Source organism: Pseudophryne corroboree, chromosome 10 (genome assembly GCF_028390025.1).
Source record: "Pseudophryne corroboree isolate aPseCor3 chromosome 10, aPseCor3.hap2, whole genome shotgun sequence".
NCBI classification, from domain to species: Eukaryota; Metazoa; Chordata; class Amphibia; order Anura; family Myobatrachidae; genus Pseudophryne; species Pseudophryne corroboree.
In genome coordinates, this window is record NC_086453.1 from 19,746,715 (window position 1) to 19,761,499 (window position 14,785).

The window sequence follows — 14,785 nt, forward strand, 5'->3', positions numbered from 1 at the left end:
GTACTGTGTGTGTAAGTAGTCTTGTCATATTTGTAGTATTGTTTTTTCTCAGTTTGTCAATTTTTTTGTCCTTGTTTTTTTTTTAAAGTCTTTTGTCATTGTTTGTGAGTGAGTGAGCGTGTGTGTTGGCTGTGTGGTGTGTAGTAGTAGTAGTAGTGGAGGAGTGTGTTTTGTGTTTTGATTTTTCATTGTTTTTTGTCGTTTGTCATCATGTCAGACTCAGAGGTCAGTGTGGTGGCGGAGGTTAGTGAGGTGGAGGCTGGTAGTGAGGTGGAGGCTGTTAGTGAGGTGGAGGCTGTTAGTGAGGTGGAGGCTGTTAGTGAGGTGGAGGGGGGTAGTGAGGAGGAGGAGGAGGGGGTGCCTGTTGCTGTATTCTCCAGTGATAGTGATGGTGTTGTGGCTCCGCAGCCACGCACCACTACCAAGACTGGCAGGAATATTAAGTTCAGCTATGCTGAAAACATGGCGTTGGTGCGTGAGCTGATGAAGCACCATCGCCAATTGTTTGGTCAGGATGCTGGCAAGGTGTCCTCCCGCAGGAATTCTGTCCTGTGGGGGCAAGTAGTAGTTGCCGTCAATAGTGAGGGTGTGGGGAGGCGGACTGAGGACACGTGTCGCAAGAGGTTCTATGACATAAAGTGGCGTGTCAAGGCCAAGATGGCCAAAGAGGCAAAATCAGCCCGAAAAACCGGAGGTGGCCCCCCTTTCCGGGCAACCTATCGGGAGTGGGAGGAGCCTGTGCGGGCATTGATTCCTGCAGAAGTGGTGTCTGCTACTCATGTCCGGGATTCGGACCGACCCACGCAGGATGGTGAGTTTGATTTGTTATATTTTTATTTAAATGTCCTCTAAATGTTTTTTAAATTATTTTTTAAGGGTAAAGGATGCAAAAATTGTTGGTCAGATATTGCAGGCCTATGCACCCTTAAGGTGTGTTTGTGTTTAGAAATTGCATTTTCCATCTTGCCTTGGCTGTATTTTTTATTAAATTTTGCGCTAAAACAGGTGCAATGCCTGCTGGTATGTGTATTTGCCATAATAATTTGGAGATATTGCTTGGACATCGGTGTTGTATCTAATTGTATTTTTTAATATTTTATTTATTTACTTCCTAAAAAAGGTTCTATTAATTCAAAATTACATTTTGGTAACATTTGCAAGTAGTCAATCTATGCAATATCTGACGCATAATTCTCAAATGTAACAGATTTATTTTGTGCAACACCATGTACATTTTGATATACAACACAAATTAAGGAAGCACGAAGATCTTAAGCAGAAATTAGTTTATTTTCGAATACCTAATAGATGGTTACAGTACACTAAGGCTTTGCAGTTGTAATTTTTACACAAAGCATGGTAATAATGTTTGGTCCACTTTTTCAACAGTCCGACAGACCAGCCGGCCAGACAGGCCTCAGACAACTCAGGATGATGCTGGGATTGCAGGTAAGACTTCACTGTAGTCACATATTCTGCAAACACATAGAAGTACAAAATATTAATGTTTATATATTCTCATAGGTTCTGCTTCTGTAAGCCGACCTCCTGTAAGGCGCCCATCACAGGGCTCGGGCCACTTACCCAGGAGGCCAAGTAAGACACGGCGTCTTGGCACGGAATCTGCGGCTCCATCTTCCCCACCCAGGCGGCGCATTTCTGCAGTGTCACCCCAGCCACCACTGGCACTATTGGCGAGTCCACAGATTGATGAGCCCCGATCACCTCAGTTATCTGGTGAGTCAAAACAGAAACTAAACACATAGCAAATAATCTACACAGTACAGTTACTATGTTGTGAGTTGGAGTTGAGATTACATGTTTGCCATAACAAGCAATGTGATGTTACGTCTTCAATTGCTAAAGGTGAAAATGTTTAATTTTTCAAGGTCTTAGTGGTTGATATCGCCAACATCATTATTAAAAAAGAACATAAAATTGTACAAATTTAGGCCACACACGTGCACATTAAAATAAATATAAAAACCTTAAAAAAAAAAAACCCTCCACAACATTATAGTGTTCACACATCTCCCCTGTCCGGTATGTAGACTGCTTACTTGCTCCGCTCCTCTGGACTATCCAGGTAAGCAGTCTATATCGTGGCCAGGGGAGGTGACATAACACTGTAATGCTGTGGAGGGGAGGTAGTTAGGTGAGGATTACTCAAGTCTGTCTATGTGCACGCCTGTGATGGTATATATGTTTTTGGCGAAAAAACACATTATAAGTTTACAAAAACAAGTCTAAAAACTTGAGAAATGGAGTATTATGAATGTAGTAATGTGTAGAACTAGCAAATAAATTAATTGTAAAATAAACATTGCATGTTGGCCACCCCATACAGAGCCCAGCTTGATGGCCGACGTGGACCAGCAGGGACAAGACCAACAGGCAACCATCACACTGCAACTTACACCTGTTGACCCGAGCCAGCCAATACAGCTGCAGGATATCCCCCAAGCCTCCATGAGTCCACAACTGGCACAAGCTCCACCCCAAACACAAATACCAGATGACTTTTGGGCCAGTTGGACAAGCCAACAGGCACAAAGCAATGCCAGCCTGACCGCACATACCCAACACCTTGCCAGTCTGCCCCATCATCTACCGCGCATTAGTCGCAACTCGGGCAGACTGATTGTACAAGTAGGCCGAATCGCAACATCGATGGAGCAAATAAGGGCTGACAACAACCAAATGCTGGCTCATTTAACGCGCATCATTGATGAGCAACAGCGCCATCAGCAGGCACTCGTTCAACTCATTCAGCACAACCAGGTTGTGAATGAGTCGTTATCCCGGATTGTAGCCAGCCACACTGCAACCAACACACAACTGAATGCTAGCATTAATAATTTGAGCAACAACATAACATTGATGGCAGCTCAACAAGTGACCTCCAGCTCTGGGACCACGACCCCTATCCAAACGCCAGTAACCTCCCCTGTTCGGCGTTCCTCCAGAGCACGTGCCAGTGAGCCAGCACAAAGCACAGCACCCAGCACACACAAGCGAAAAAAATAACAATTTTGACAAATGGGATTTTCACAATAAAAATTTGGATTTGACAAACACACAACTTCCTGTGTCCGTCTCAAACATTGTTGAAGCTGCTATGTATGTATGTATGTTTTTCATGGGTAATGACTGAAAAGGTATTTATAACATAAACTAAGTACAATGTACACACCACTATAAACAACAAACAGTAAGTTACAAAACACACAATAGAAAGTATTGCAAAGTGTTTAGTCAAGGATAATTACATCCTACAAAAACTTACCAGAAAAATACCGCAGGATCACTTCTTGCCGTACCTGCCTCCCTACATATGTACTCACACTGTCACCAGATGTTTCTAACTCCTCTGCTTGCTGGCTGCTTTCTCCCTCATCATGTGCCAGATGTTGACTTAAACACAGATTATGGAGAAAACAGCAGCAGAACACAATTCTAGTCACCTTTGAGGGACTATACAACAAAAGGCCTGCAGATTTATCCAGACACCGAAACCGTGACTTCAGCACACCAAAACATCTTTCTATCACATTCCGCGTAGCCCTATGTGCATGATTGTAACTGTGTTCAGCAGGAGAATCAGGTTGGGACAATGGAGTAAGGAGCCAAGAGTAGCAGCCGTAACCCCCATCACCTGAAAAACAGATATAGTCAACATTAGTACATGTGTAAGATTATTCTTTCCCCTACTCAAAACTAGAGTTTGTGGTTACAAGACATACACACAAAACATTTTTAACATACCCAACAGCCAGCCATCAGGCATTTGTCCGTCCTCAAATTTATCGAAGAGCGATGACTGACTGAGGATGAAGGAGTCATGGCAGCCACCAGGGTAACCTGCAACAACACTCATAATTTTAAAGTTTGCATCACAGACCACCTGGACATTAGTTGATTGTGCCAGATGTCTATTTGTATATATGTATTGCCGGCCCCTAGGTGATCTCAGCTGAACGTGTGTGCAATCTATGGCCCCCAGCACATTGGGCATGCCAGCAAGCTCATAGAAAGCTACCCTGACAGCACGCCACTCCGACTCCTCGGTTGGGAAGCAGATTGAGGCATTAATGTGTGGATCCAACACATCCAAAACCTGAGTGGACATTAAAGAAGCTAAGGTGAGTGTCATGTTAGGTATTCTATACAATACTGTGTTGTTTGTACTTACAGAAGCAACACTTACACATAACCGCATATGTATTTTTAGACTCACCTGATTCAAATATCTTGAAAAGGTGGGCTGTGAGATACCAATGACGTCGCCTGCCACAGCCTGGAAGCTCCCAGTAGCCATAAAGTGTAACACAGCCAGGAGTTTGTGTAGGCCTGAGACAGAGCGAGAGCGTGCTGTCTCAGGGTCTAGGCCCAGTTTGACAAGGTCATACAGGTGGAAAATGTTGGTTCTATTTAGGCGGAACATCTGTATGACCCTATCATCGGACAATGCGTTTAAGTTTAAACGCCCTCTAAAAAAACGAGGCTGGCGCAGCCTCCGCGGCACCTGGACAACCTGTTGACCATGTTCACTTACCTGGGCCTGATTCCTGGAAGCCTCATGGAGCAGTCTAAGGTATCCCACAGCAAACATAAATTCATTGGCACACACCACAGCCGCCATTTCAGAGTGAGAGAAATTCAAAATGTGCCTGGAACACTTTTATAGGGCCAAACATTCAGGTGTGAGTAATGGATAATTGAGTACACATGTAAACACGCTTTTCAAATGCTGGCGCGTTTTTTTTTAGGAATTTTTTACGATGTGTAATTTTTCGCGGCCGCAAATGCATTTTCACGGCAGCAATTACAATTACGTATGGTTAGTAAATGACCGAGATTCATATCTAAACAGGCGTAATTTGACCGATGGTGTATTCATTCGTGATTTTTAACTTGAACTTCCAAAATATTACGAATGACCACATCACTGCCGTGATTTCAGTTTAGTAAATTACCGAGATGACACTTTGATGAAAAAACGCCATCTCGGTCAAAATCGGGAGCTTAGTAAATTTACCCCTATGAGCGTGATGTGATAAAGGCGAAAATGCGGCCAAAACTCAGAAAGTGTAGTTTTTGGAGTTTTTACCGCACTCCCATATGTACCAAGCTCCGGAATGTGATATATGTAGTTTTTGGAGTTTTTACCGCACTCCCATATGTACCAAGCTCCGGAATGTGATATATTCCGGGCTTGGACTCTGTGGGTAACACCATCTTCAGATGGAGTTACCCAATAGAAGCCTATGGACTTTTTTCTGCATTCCCCTCTGAGAGGGATCCAATCGGATGCCTTCGAGCACCCCCCGTGGCGGCCGTGACATTCTGCGCTGCGCAGGAGGATTCCCAGGTCCTAAACCCGGAAGTCTAGTGTTCATAGAGGCCAGGAGAGCTGTCCTTTCCTTTCTAGGTACATAGTGGTGTTATCAACACCAGTATGTACCGGATAAGTGTCGGGATGTATCATGGATGCACCCATTCTGTGTTCTATCAGTGGGCCTGATTCCGATTTGTACGCACAGGCCAACACACCTGCATTTTTCCAGGCTATGGATTTGCTAAGCGGGCAGCCATAAATGAATGACTAGAGACACCGACCGGCGATCGCAACGCTTTAGCAACTGTGCACCTCCCCCAAATGGTCCCTTCCTGTTAATCACTCTGGGTGGGATGTACCAACCTCCTGCGGCACATCCCGCCACGCATAACATATGCGATTAAAATTGCAAAGTGCAGCTCACCCGATAAGAACTGCCCTTTGCGAGTCCCTGGCGCCACAGCTGAGGTTGTTTGTGAATCCGGTCTACGTTGAGCTACTGGGTTCCGACTTGAGAGCTCAGGACTGAATTGGGCAGGCTTAATATATGAGCTTCTCATACAGATGTGGCAGTTTGGATAGAGAGTCTGTAGATAAATACGATGGGTGATGGAGTTCCAGCTATGTGGGAACTGAAACACTGATGAATGGCTAGCTGAGATATCACCTGTACTGGAATGCCACTGGGATATGAGTGACCCGTGACTGGAAACGTAGAATGAGTACTCAGGAACAGGTTTCCGAATCACTTGGATTGGCTTTACCAAGCAAAGCAGGGTTTTCAGGAACGCTGGGGTTGGCTTTACCAGCAAGGCAGGTTTTCAGGAACACTGGGGTTACCTTTACCAGTGAAGCAGGTATTTAGGAATGCTGGGGTTGGTTACCAGTGAGGCAGGTTTTCAGGAATGCTGGTATTAGCTTTACCAGCAAAGCAGGTTTTCAGGAATGCTGCGATTGGCTTTACCAGCGAAGCAGGTTTTCAGGAACGCTGGGATTAAATTACCAGCAAGGCAGGTTTTCAGGAACGCTGGGATTGGCTTTGATATGCTGCGATGGTATCTCAGGAGCAGTCCTTAAGGATCACTGAGGGAGTCAGGTAGTGCTGTAGATGGAAACTGGAAAGAGCAGGAGAATCAGGAGCTCACAGCGGACTGATAGACAACAAAGCACTGACCATTTGCCTGTGCTGGGACTCAGGATTTATCCCCCTGGCTGGCTGCTGACTGGCAGAGGCAATCTCATGACGAGGAAGTAGTTTCTGACTGGACTCTGGGTGATCAGCTGACCAGGAACTGACATGGCACCATCCATGGAGGATACTGGCGTGGTGTGACTTGTGGAGATGTGCTATGGCCGCCTGACCTGATACACAGTGCAGCGGCTGTCCGTGCGGCACATCAGGTGGGCAGTGTGGCGCAGGTAGGCAGAGTGCGACTGGAATACCTCCATTTTGTGACACCTGGACGCCTCGGTTTATGACCCATGAGTCTATCTGCGCATGTGCAGAGGGATCCAATCTGAAAGAAGCCCATAGGATTCTGTAGGGTAATGCTAGCTTTTGCTGGTATTACCCTTTGCATCGGAAACCCGGCATCTGGTCTTATATTCCCGAAAATGTTTTGTTTTTTTTACTGCATTTTCCCGTTCGTGCATTGCAAAGGCCCCTTGTCACGTGGGCAGAGCGATCATACTGCATGCGCAACCTTCCGATAATAGCTCAGTTGCATGATCATCGGCACTGCGTACAAGTCGGAGTCACGCCAAATATGGCTGGATGGTATTCAGTGGCGTAAGTTTGTCCCAGTTGCCCGGAGGCAAGAAAAATATTGGTGCCCGCCCTATATATCATCCCTGAGCCAATAAGATGCCATTTTGAGATCCGAGTAAAACCGAACCCGCTCATCTCTAATTCTAACTACAGTATATGAAGCTACTACAAAACCGTTGCAACTAGGCAGATCTTTGTAGGGGTCCAACCACACACTACATAGATCTGCTCAGTCACTCACAATGCTGATAATTTCTCTGACAATTAATTTGCAAGTGTCATATACACATACCTCCCAACTTTTACCTTGTTATAAGCGGGACACACGCGCTCCCGAAAAAGGGACGTGGCCTAAGAAAAGGGGGAGTGGCTTCGTGGAGGATCCGCGATTGCGAGTCACGCCCCGTTTTCGTCACTGAGGGGGCATGCCCAGCGCTCTGCAGGGCAGCGAGTACAGGAGCCTCCCAACTGCCCCCCCCCCCCCCTCCCACCGCAGGACACTGTGGCCCGCTGGTGGGACAGTCCCCAAAAAACAGGACTGTCCCGTGAAAATCGGGACAGTTGGGAGGTATGTATCCAAGATTAGAACCCACATCCTATTACACTGGAAGCAGACACCTTACTGGTGGAGATATCTGCTCTTGCATAGGAAGTATGAGAATTCTAACTATATGAAGTTACGTGTAATCATCATAGAAATAACTTCATATAGTTAGAATTGTCATGTTCCCTTTATAGGAGCAAATAGCTCCATCAGTAAGGTGTCTGCTTCCAGTGTATCTATAATAAAGAGGGTGTGATTTGTAAGGTGTAGTGACTAGTGGGGAAGTCGGCTACGGAAGAGATAACGGCTGCTGTCAATTAACTTAATTGATTAATGTTGCTGAACACACGGAACAGGAGGAGAGGTGCCCCCCTTCAAAACAGGAGCCCGGCGGCAGCTGACTCCATTGCCTCCCAGAGTTCTGCCTCTAATGGTATTATCCTAAAGTTACTATGTTACTCCCATGGTGCAGCGCTGCACCATCGGAGATATCACAGGTACTTCTTACATCATTTTCTAGTACATATTTAGTTTGTTGGCTTTATGTTTCAATGCATTTATTATTTTATATATATCTAAAAAATAAAATACCACACTATGTGGGCATCTGTTGTTTTCACACGAGTGATCTGAGACGCTACATAGATGCCACACGTGGGGGTTGGCAGGATTTCCTGATGAAGCAGCAGATAAGCTATGAAGCTACAGTCAGGGTGGGATTAAACCGTGGGGGGCCTGGGGCACTTAAAATAGGGGGGCCAGGAGGAAGAAGGGGGGGTGGGGTGTATATGAGATTGTGCATACTTCCCAACATGTCCCATTCCAGGAGGGACAAAATGCTTCTCTACCTGGGCTTCCTGCTTAATATGTGATCGGCGTCACCTGTGTTGAACTATTTAATTGATAAGGGAGGTATTTCAACACAGGTGAGGTCAATCATACATTAAGAGGGAAGTCCAAGTAGATAGCATTCTGTCCCTCCTGGAATGGGTCATGTTCGGAGATGTGGATTGTGTACAGTATATTAAATGTAAACCAATGGTGTATATTAGATTTGAACTAATAGTTTAATAATGCCTGGGTACTGTTTATAGCTCCACCTAATTAATAGACAACCATTTTATACAATTTTATTTTAGTGGAACACAGACAACTTAAACAACCTTAAAATATACATCGAAAAATAAAATCAGTAATTTATCTTGTCACATGCAAGAATAGCAGCAGCCCCTGTACTACTTACACACTGGGACAGGACTCAGCCGGACTCTCTGTGTCTCTCTCTCTCTTTCTAAACCTGAATGCTCTTATTAGATAATAGGTTACACAGGACTTAGACACCCACGCGGGGAGGGGGAGAAGATGGAATTCCTGGGATACTTACAGCTCTTTTCCCCCTCCTACCTTTCCTTTGGTTGGGAAGCTCAGTCAGTAGCTCATATAACCTGATAATCCTTTGTCTCTGCCTGCACTGCATACTGTCCTGCTCACATTCTGACTGCCTGGTTCTGCTGCTGCCCAAGAAGGAGAGCTATTGATGTCAGTGTGCTCTGACTGGGCAGGGGGCCCTGCGCCCCCTCCCTTAATCTCGCTGTAGCTACAGTATGTATTTGGTGCGTAGATTGGCACGTACAGTTTTTAGCACCTGGCACCTTTAAATATTACACTACACCCTTCCCCGATCCAACTGGTAAACATTGGAGGACATTTGGAACCTAATTGATCATCGGACACAAGAGTCTGCATGTATTTGGGTAAGCTTAAAATAACCTCCATTTGGTATATGGGTATATATTTATTTGGTATATGGGTATATTATTAGCTTTATATGGGTAATAAATTATTAAATAAACCCCCTATACAGTTAGGCACATGGCCATTTGCTACTTTCATATCTTATTTAGGGTCCGATTCAGACCTGACAGCTGATGTGCGTTTTCACACAGCGGGCGATTATCGAACTACTGCGCATGCGTATGCACTGCAATGCGCACCCGCGTCTCCAAACAGCGTCAGGATGGTGCGAAAATTTTGATCGCACGGCTGTTCGCAAGGTGATTGACAGAAAGCGGACATTTGGGGGTGGAAACCGGCCGTTTTCTGGGAGTGTCAGGAAAGGCGCAGGCGTTCCCAAACGTTATCAGGGAGGGTGTGCGACGTCAGCTCCGGCTCTCATCGCACTGGAGGAGTAAGTCCTGGGCTGCGCAGAGACTGCACAAAATGGGAAAAACATTTGATGGTGAGTGTGATGACTGAGCGAGGGGAACTTTTGCACAGCGTACACATGCAATCGCATATTTGCACGGGGCGAATTTTCACTCCCCCCTGGGCGGCGACTATCTGATCGCAGGACAGAGTCATTTGCGGCACAGTGATAAGGTCTAAATCAGGCCCTAGCATTCTTATATAGCGCAGCAGATTCCATTGTGCTTTTCAACTGGAAACAATATTGATAAAAACAACACTGGGTAATGGGGGTCATTCCGACCCGATCGCTCGCTGCAGTTTGTCGCTGCCTAGCGATCGCCTCTGAGACAGAAGCAGTCGCTGGGTGGGAGGGGGCTGAATGGCGGCGTTAGGCAGGCATGGCCGGACCGTGGGGGGGACGTGCCGCGGCGGCTGCGTGACGTCTCACACAGCCACTGTGGCCAGCGGCAGCGACACACAACTCCCGGCCAGCTGCAGGAGCTGCGCCGGCCGGGACTTACTCCACAAATACGAGAGCATCGCCGCTGTGCAAAGCTTTTGTATTTGTTATTGGGGGGGGGGGCGACACTGACATGCGGGGCGGACCTGCCCTGTGCTGGGTGTCCCCCCCGCATGTCTAAGTTCATGATCGTAGCTGTGCTAAATTTAGCACAACTACGATCAACGCGGAATGACCCCCAGTATCAGACAGTCATAGTAGTAGGAAGGCCCTGCTCGAAAGCTTACACTCTATAGGGAAATAGGCATTGACCCTCAAAGATAGGTACTACCTATTTGTGTATATATATATATATATATATATATATATATATATATATAGTAGAGATGACCAGACTTTGCCTTCCAAGCCCGGATGCGAGTCAGGCTCGGATTTTCCCGCCTGACTCGGAAACCCGAACGTGGTAAAATGTCATCATCCCACTGTCGGATTCTCGCGGGATTTGGATTCCATATAAGGAGCCGCACGTCCCCGCCATTTTCACTCCAGTCTCGGAGAGTGTATTGAGAGGACGTGTCCTCAGTGTTCAGTGTCTGTGTGAGGGTGGGAAAGTGGGCTGGCGAGTCTTGTGCTGTGTTGTGCTGTTTAGTCCAGTGTAGTCAGTGTATTGTGCTACATCAGTCCAGGCAGTCACAGTGTTGGTGTTCTCTGCTGCCATATATCCAGTGTAGCTGTATAAGTGGTGCTGTGTTGTGCAGACCAGTGGTAGTGTCCTGTCTCATCAGTCATTCCAGTGACGATATACACTGCTGCTATATGTCCACTGCTGCCGTATAATAATTATAACAACCAGTTGTGCTGCATCAGACCAGTGGTAGTGTCCTGTGTCATCAGTCATTCCAGTCATTCCTGTGCAGCATATTGGGGGTAATTCTAAGTTAATCGCAGCAGGAATTTTGTTAGCAGTTGGGCAAAACCATGTGCACTGCAGGAGGGGCAGATATAACATGTGCAGAGAGAGTAAGATTTGGGTGGGGTGTATTCAAACTGAAATCTAAATTGCAGTGTAAAAATAAAGCAGTCAGTATTTACTGTGCTCAGAAACAAAATAACCCACCCAAATCTAACTCTCTCTGCAAATGTTATATCTGCCCCCCTGCAGTGCACATGGTTTTGTCCAATTGCTAACAAACTTGCTGCTGTGATCAACTCAGAATTACCCCCATTGTCTCATATAACTCCCAAAAAATAATGGAGAAATTTTTTTTTGAGGATAAAATAGGGAAAGATTAAGAAGAACCACTTCCTCCTAGTGCTGAAGCTACTGCCACTAGCCATGACATAGACGATGAAATGCCATCAACGACGTCTGCCAAGGCCGATGCCCAATGTGATAGTAGAGGCCATGTAAAATCCAAAAAGTACAGTACAGTAAACAGAACCAAAAAAAGAAATTTAAATCGTCTGAGGAGAAACGTAAACTTGCCAATATGCCATTTACGACACGGAGTGGCAAGGAACGGCTGAGGCCCTGGCCTATGTTCATGGCTAGTGGTTCAGCTTCACATGAAGATGGAAGCCCTCATCCTCAAGCTAGAAAAATTAAAAGAGTTAAGCTGGAAAGAGCACAGAAAAGAACTGTGCGTTCTGAGATGGTATCACAAATCCCCAAGGAGAGTCCAAGTGTGTCGGCGGTTGCAATGCCTGACCTTCTCAACACTGGACGGGAAGAGGTGGCTCCTTACACCATTTGCACACCCCCTGCAAGTGCTGGAAGGAGCACCCACAGTCCAGTTCCTGATATTCAAATTGAAGATGTCACTGTTGAAGTACACCAGGATGAGGATATGGGTGTTGCTGGCGCTGAGGAGGAAGTTGACGATGAGGATTCTGATGGTGATGTGGTTTGTTTAAGTCAGGCACCGGGGGAGACACTTGTTGTCCTTGGGACGAAGAAGCCCATTGTGATGCCTGGGCAAACTACCAAAAAAGCCACCTCTTCAGTGTGGAATTATTTCTCCACAAATCCGGACAACAGGTGTCAAGCCGTGTGTTGCCTCTGTCAATCTGTAATAAGTATACAGCGCCTTGAGTCCTATTTGGAGAAAGAGCGCTATATAAATAAAATTATTATTATTATTATTATTATTAAGTAGGGCTAAGGATATTAACCACCTAGGAACATCCTCCCTTATACGTCACTTGCTGCGCATTCATCAGAAGTCAGTGTCAAGTTGTAAAACTTTGGGTAAGAGCGTAAGCAGTCCACTGACACCTAAATCCATTCTTCCTCCTGTACCCAAGCTCCGGCAAGCCACACCACCAACTCCCTCAACGTCAACTTCCTCCTCATTCAGGAACGTCCGTAGTCCTGCAGGCCATGCCACTGTCAAGACTGAGGAGTCCTCTCTTAACCGGGATTCCTCCGGAGGATACTTGAGTGGTACGCCTGCTGTTGCTGCCGCTGCTGTTGTTGCTGCTGGGAGTCGATCGTCATCCCAGAGGGGAAGTCGGAAGACCACTTGTACTACTTCCAGTAAGCAATTGACTGTCCAACAGTCCTTTGCGAGGAAGATGAAATATCACAGCAGTCATCCTGCTGCAAAGTGGATAACTAAGGCCTTGACAGCTATGTTGGTGTTAGAGGTGCGTCCGGCTTCCACCATTAGTTCAGTGGAACTTAGAGAATTGATGGAGGTACTGTGTCCCCGGTATCAAATCCCATCTAGGTTCCACTTCTCTAGGCAGGCGATACCGAGAATGTACACAGACGTCAGAAAAAGAGTCACCAGTGTCCTACAAAATGCAGTTGTATCCAGTGTCCACTTAACCACGGACATGTGGACAAGTGGAGCAGGGCAGGGTCAGGACTATATGACTGTGACAGCCCACTGGGTAGATGTATGGACTCCCGCAGCAAGAACAGCAGCGGCGGCACCAGTAGCAGCATCTCACAAACGCCAACTCGTTCCTAGGCAGGCTACGCTTTGTATCACCGCTTTCCACAAGAGGCGCACAGCTGACAACCTCTTACGGAAACTGAGGAACATCATCGCAGAATGGCTTACCCCAATTGGACTCTCCTGGGGATTTGTGATATCGGACAACGCCACCAATATTGTGCGTGCATTACATGTGGGCAACTTCCAGCATGTCCCATGTTTTGCACATACAATTAATTTTGTGGTGCAGAATTTTTTTAAAAATAACAGGGGCATGCAGGAGATGCTGTTGGTGGTCCGAAAAATTGCGGGCCACTTTTGGCATTCTGCCACTGCGTGCCGAAGACTGGAGTGCCAGCTGACACTCCTGAACCTGCCCCGCCATCAACTGAAGCAAGAGGTGGTAACGAGGTGGAATTCAACATTCAATATGCTTCAGAGGATGGAGGAGCAGCAAAAGGCCATTCAAGCCTATACATCCACCTACGATATAGGCAATGGAGGGGTAATGCACCTGACTCAAGCGCAGTGGAGAATGATTTCCGTCTTGTGCAAGGTTCTCCAACCCTTCGAACTTGCCACACGTGAAGTCAGTTCAGACACTACCAGCTTGAGTCAGGTCATTCCCCTCATCAGGCTTTCGCAGAAGCAGCTGGAGAAATTGAAGGAGGAGCTAAGACGGAGCGATTCCGCAAAGTATGTGTTATATTATATAGTTAAAGAAAGAAAAAGCTGAGACTGAAATGACTCAGCTTTTTCTTTCTTTAACTATATAATATAACCTCAAACATATTCATGTTTTGATGTTAACCATCATGATAACCATAATAACTATTTTTCCATCCAATATTTAACAGGGAGATCCAGTAAGCAACAGAGACAGGTTTCTCTTGGATCCCATAAAGATATTTTGGCATGTCCTCAGTACAACAAGGGTTCTTATATCTGCCTTACCCATAAAAAAAACATTTTCAATGGTGCTGCACAGCACACAAAGAAACATACAGGCAGTTTTGCTGGCATACTTTATTGACCACATGATTTAAACCTCCGTATACCTATATGTTTGGGTTACAATTTGGTGCAATGACGGTCAAACATATATATCTCTATTAAGAGATCAATTTTTCATTACAGCAACCAGGTTTAGTGTCTACCTATTAGCTGCATACCAGCTGTAGTTTTCTGCCTTATCAATTATAATCTACTACCATACCACACCGCGCATGCCCAATCTCGTCCGATCTTGGAAGCAATACGGTGTTGGGCCTGGTCAGTACTTAGGTGGATGACCACTAAGGAATACCAGGTGTTGTAGCTTTTTGACGGCGCTACATCGGTTATTGCACTAACCTCGTAGTATAACGGATTAATACCTGGTGGGCCTGCAATTAATGCCTTATTTATTCATCAATATATTCACAGTCTTAGCTTAAATTGGTGGTTTATATTTTATAGCCACATTTTAGACAAAAAATCTTTTTTGGTGTACCTATATCTTATCTAAATATCATTAAAGGTTACGTTTTAATTATTTCATCTTTAC

At 45.8% G+C, this 14,785-nt stretch overlaps 1 protein-coding gene and 1 pseudogene across 1 annotated transcript; both read left to right on the top strand.

Moving 5' to 3' along the window:
• Nucleotides 1–1,316: 1,316 nt before the first annotated feature.
• LOC134966894 (uncharacterized) lies at nucleotides 1,317–3,049 on the top strand. The gene is made up of 3 exons (XM_063943929.1): nucleotides 1,317–1,449; nucleotides 1,525–1,737; nucleotides 2,348–3,049. Exon 3 carries the CDS (start codon nucleotides 2,359–2,361, stop codon nucleotides 3,025–3,027), a length of 669 nt encoding a protein of 222 aa, XP_063799999.1. The 5' UTR covers nucleotides 1,317–1,449; nucleotides 1,525–1,737; nucleotides 2,348–2,358; the 3' UTR covers nucleotides 3,028–3,049.
• An 11,392-nt stretch (nucleotides 3,050–14,441) lies between these two features.
• LOC134968180 (5S ribosomal RNA) lies at nucleotides 14,442–14,560 on the top strand (annotated as a pseudogene).
• The last annotated feature ends 225 nt before the right edge of the window (nucleotides 14,561–14,785 follow it).

What these genes read in the sequence shown, in the direction of transcription:
- LOC134966894 (XM_063943929.1), top strand. Translation starts at nt 2,359, where the DNA reads ATGGCCGACGTGGACCAGCAGGGACAAGACCAACAGGCAACCATCACA.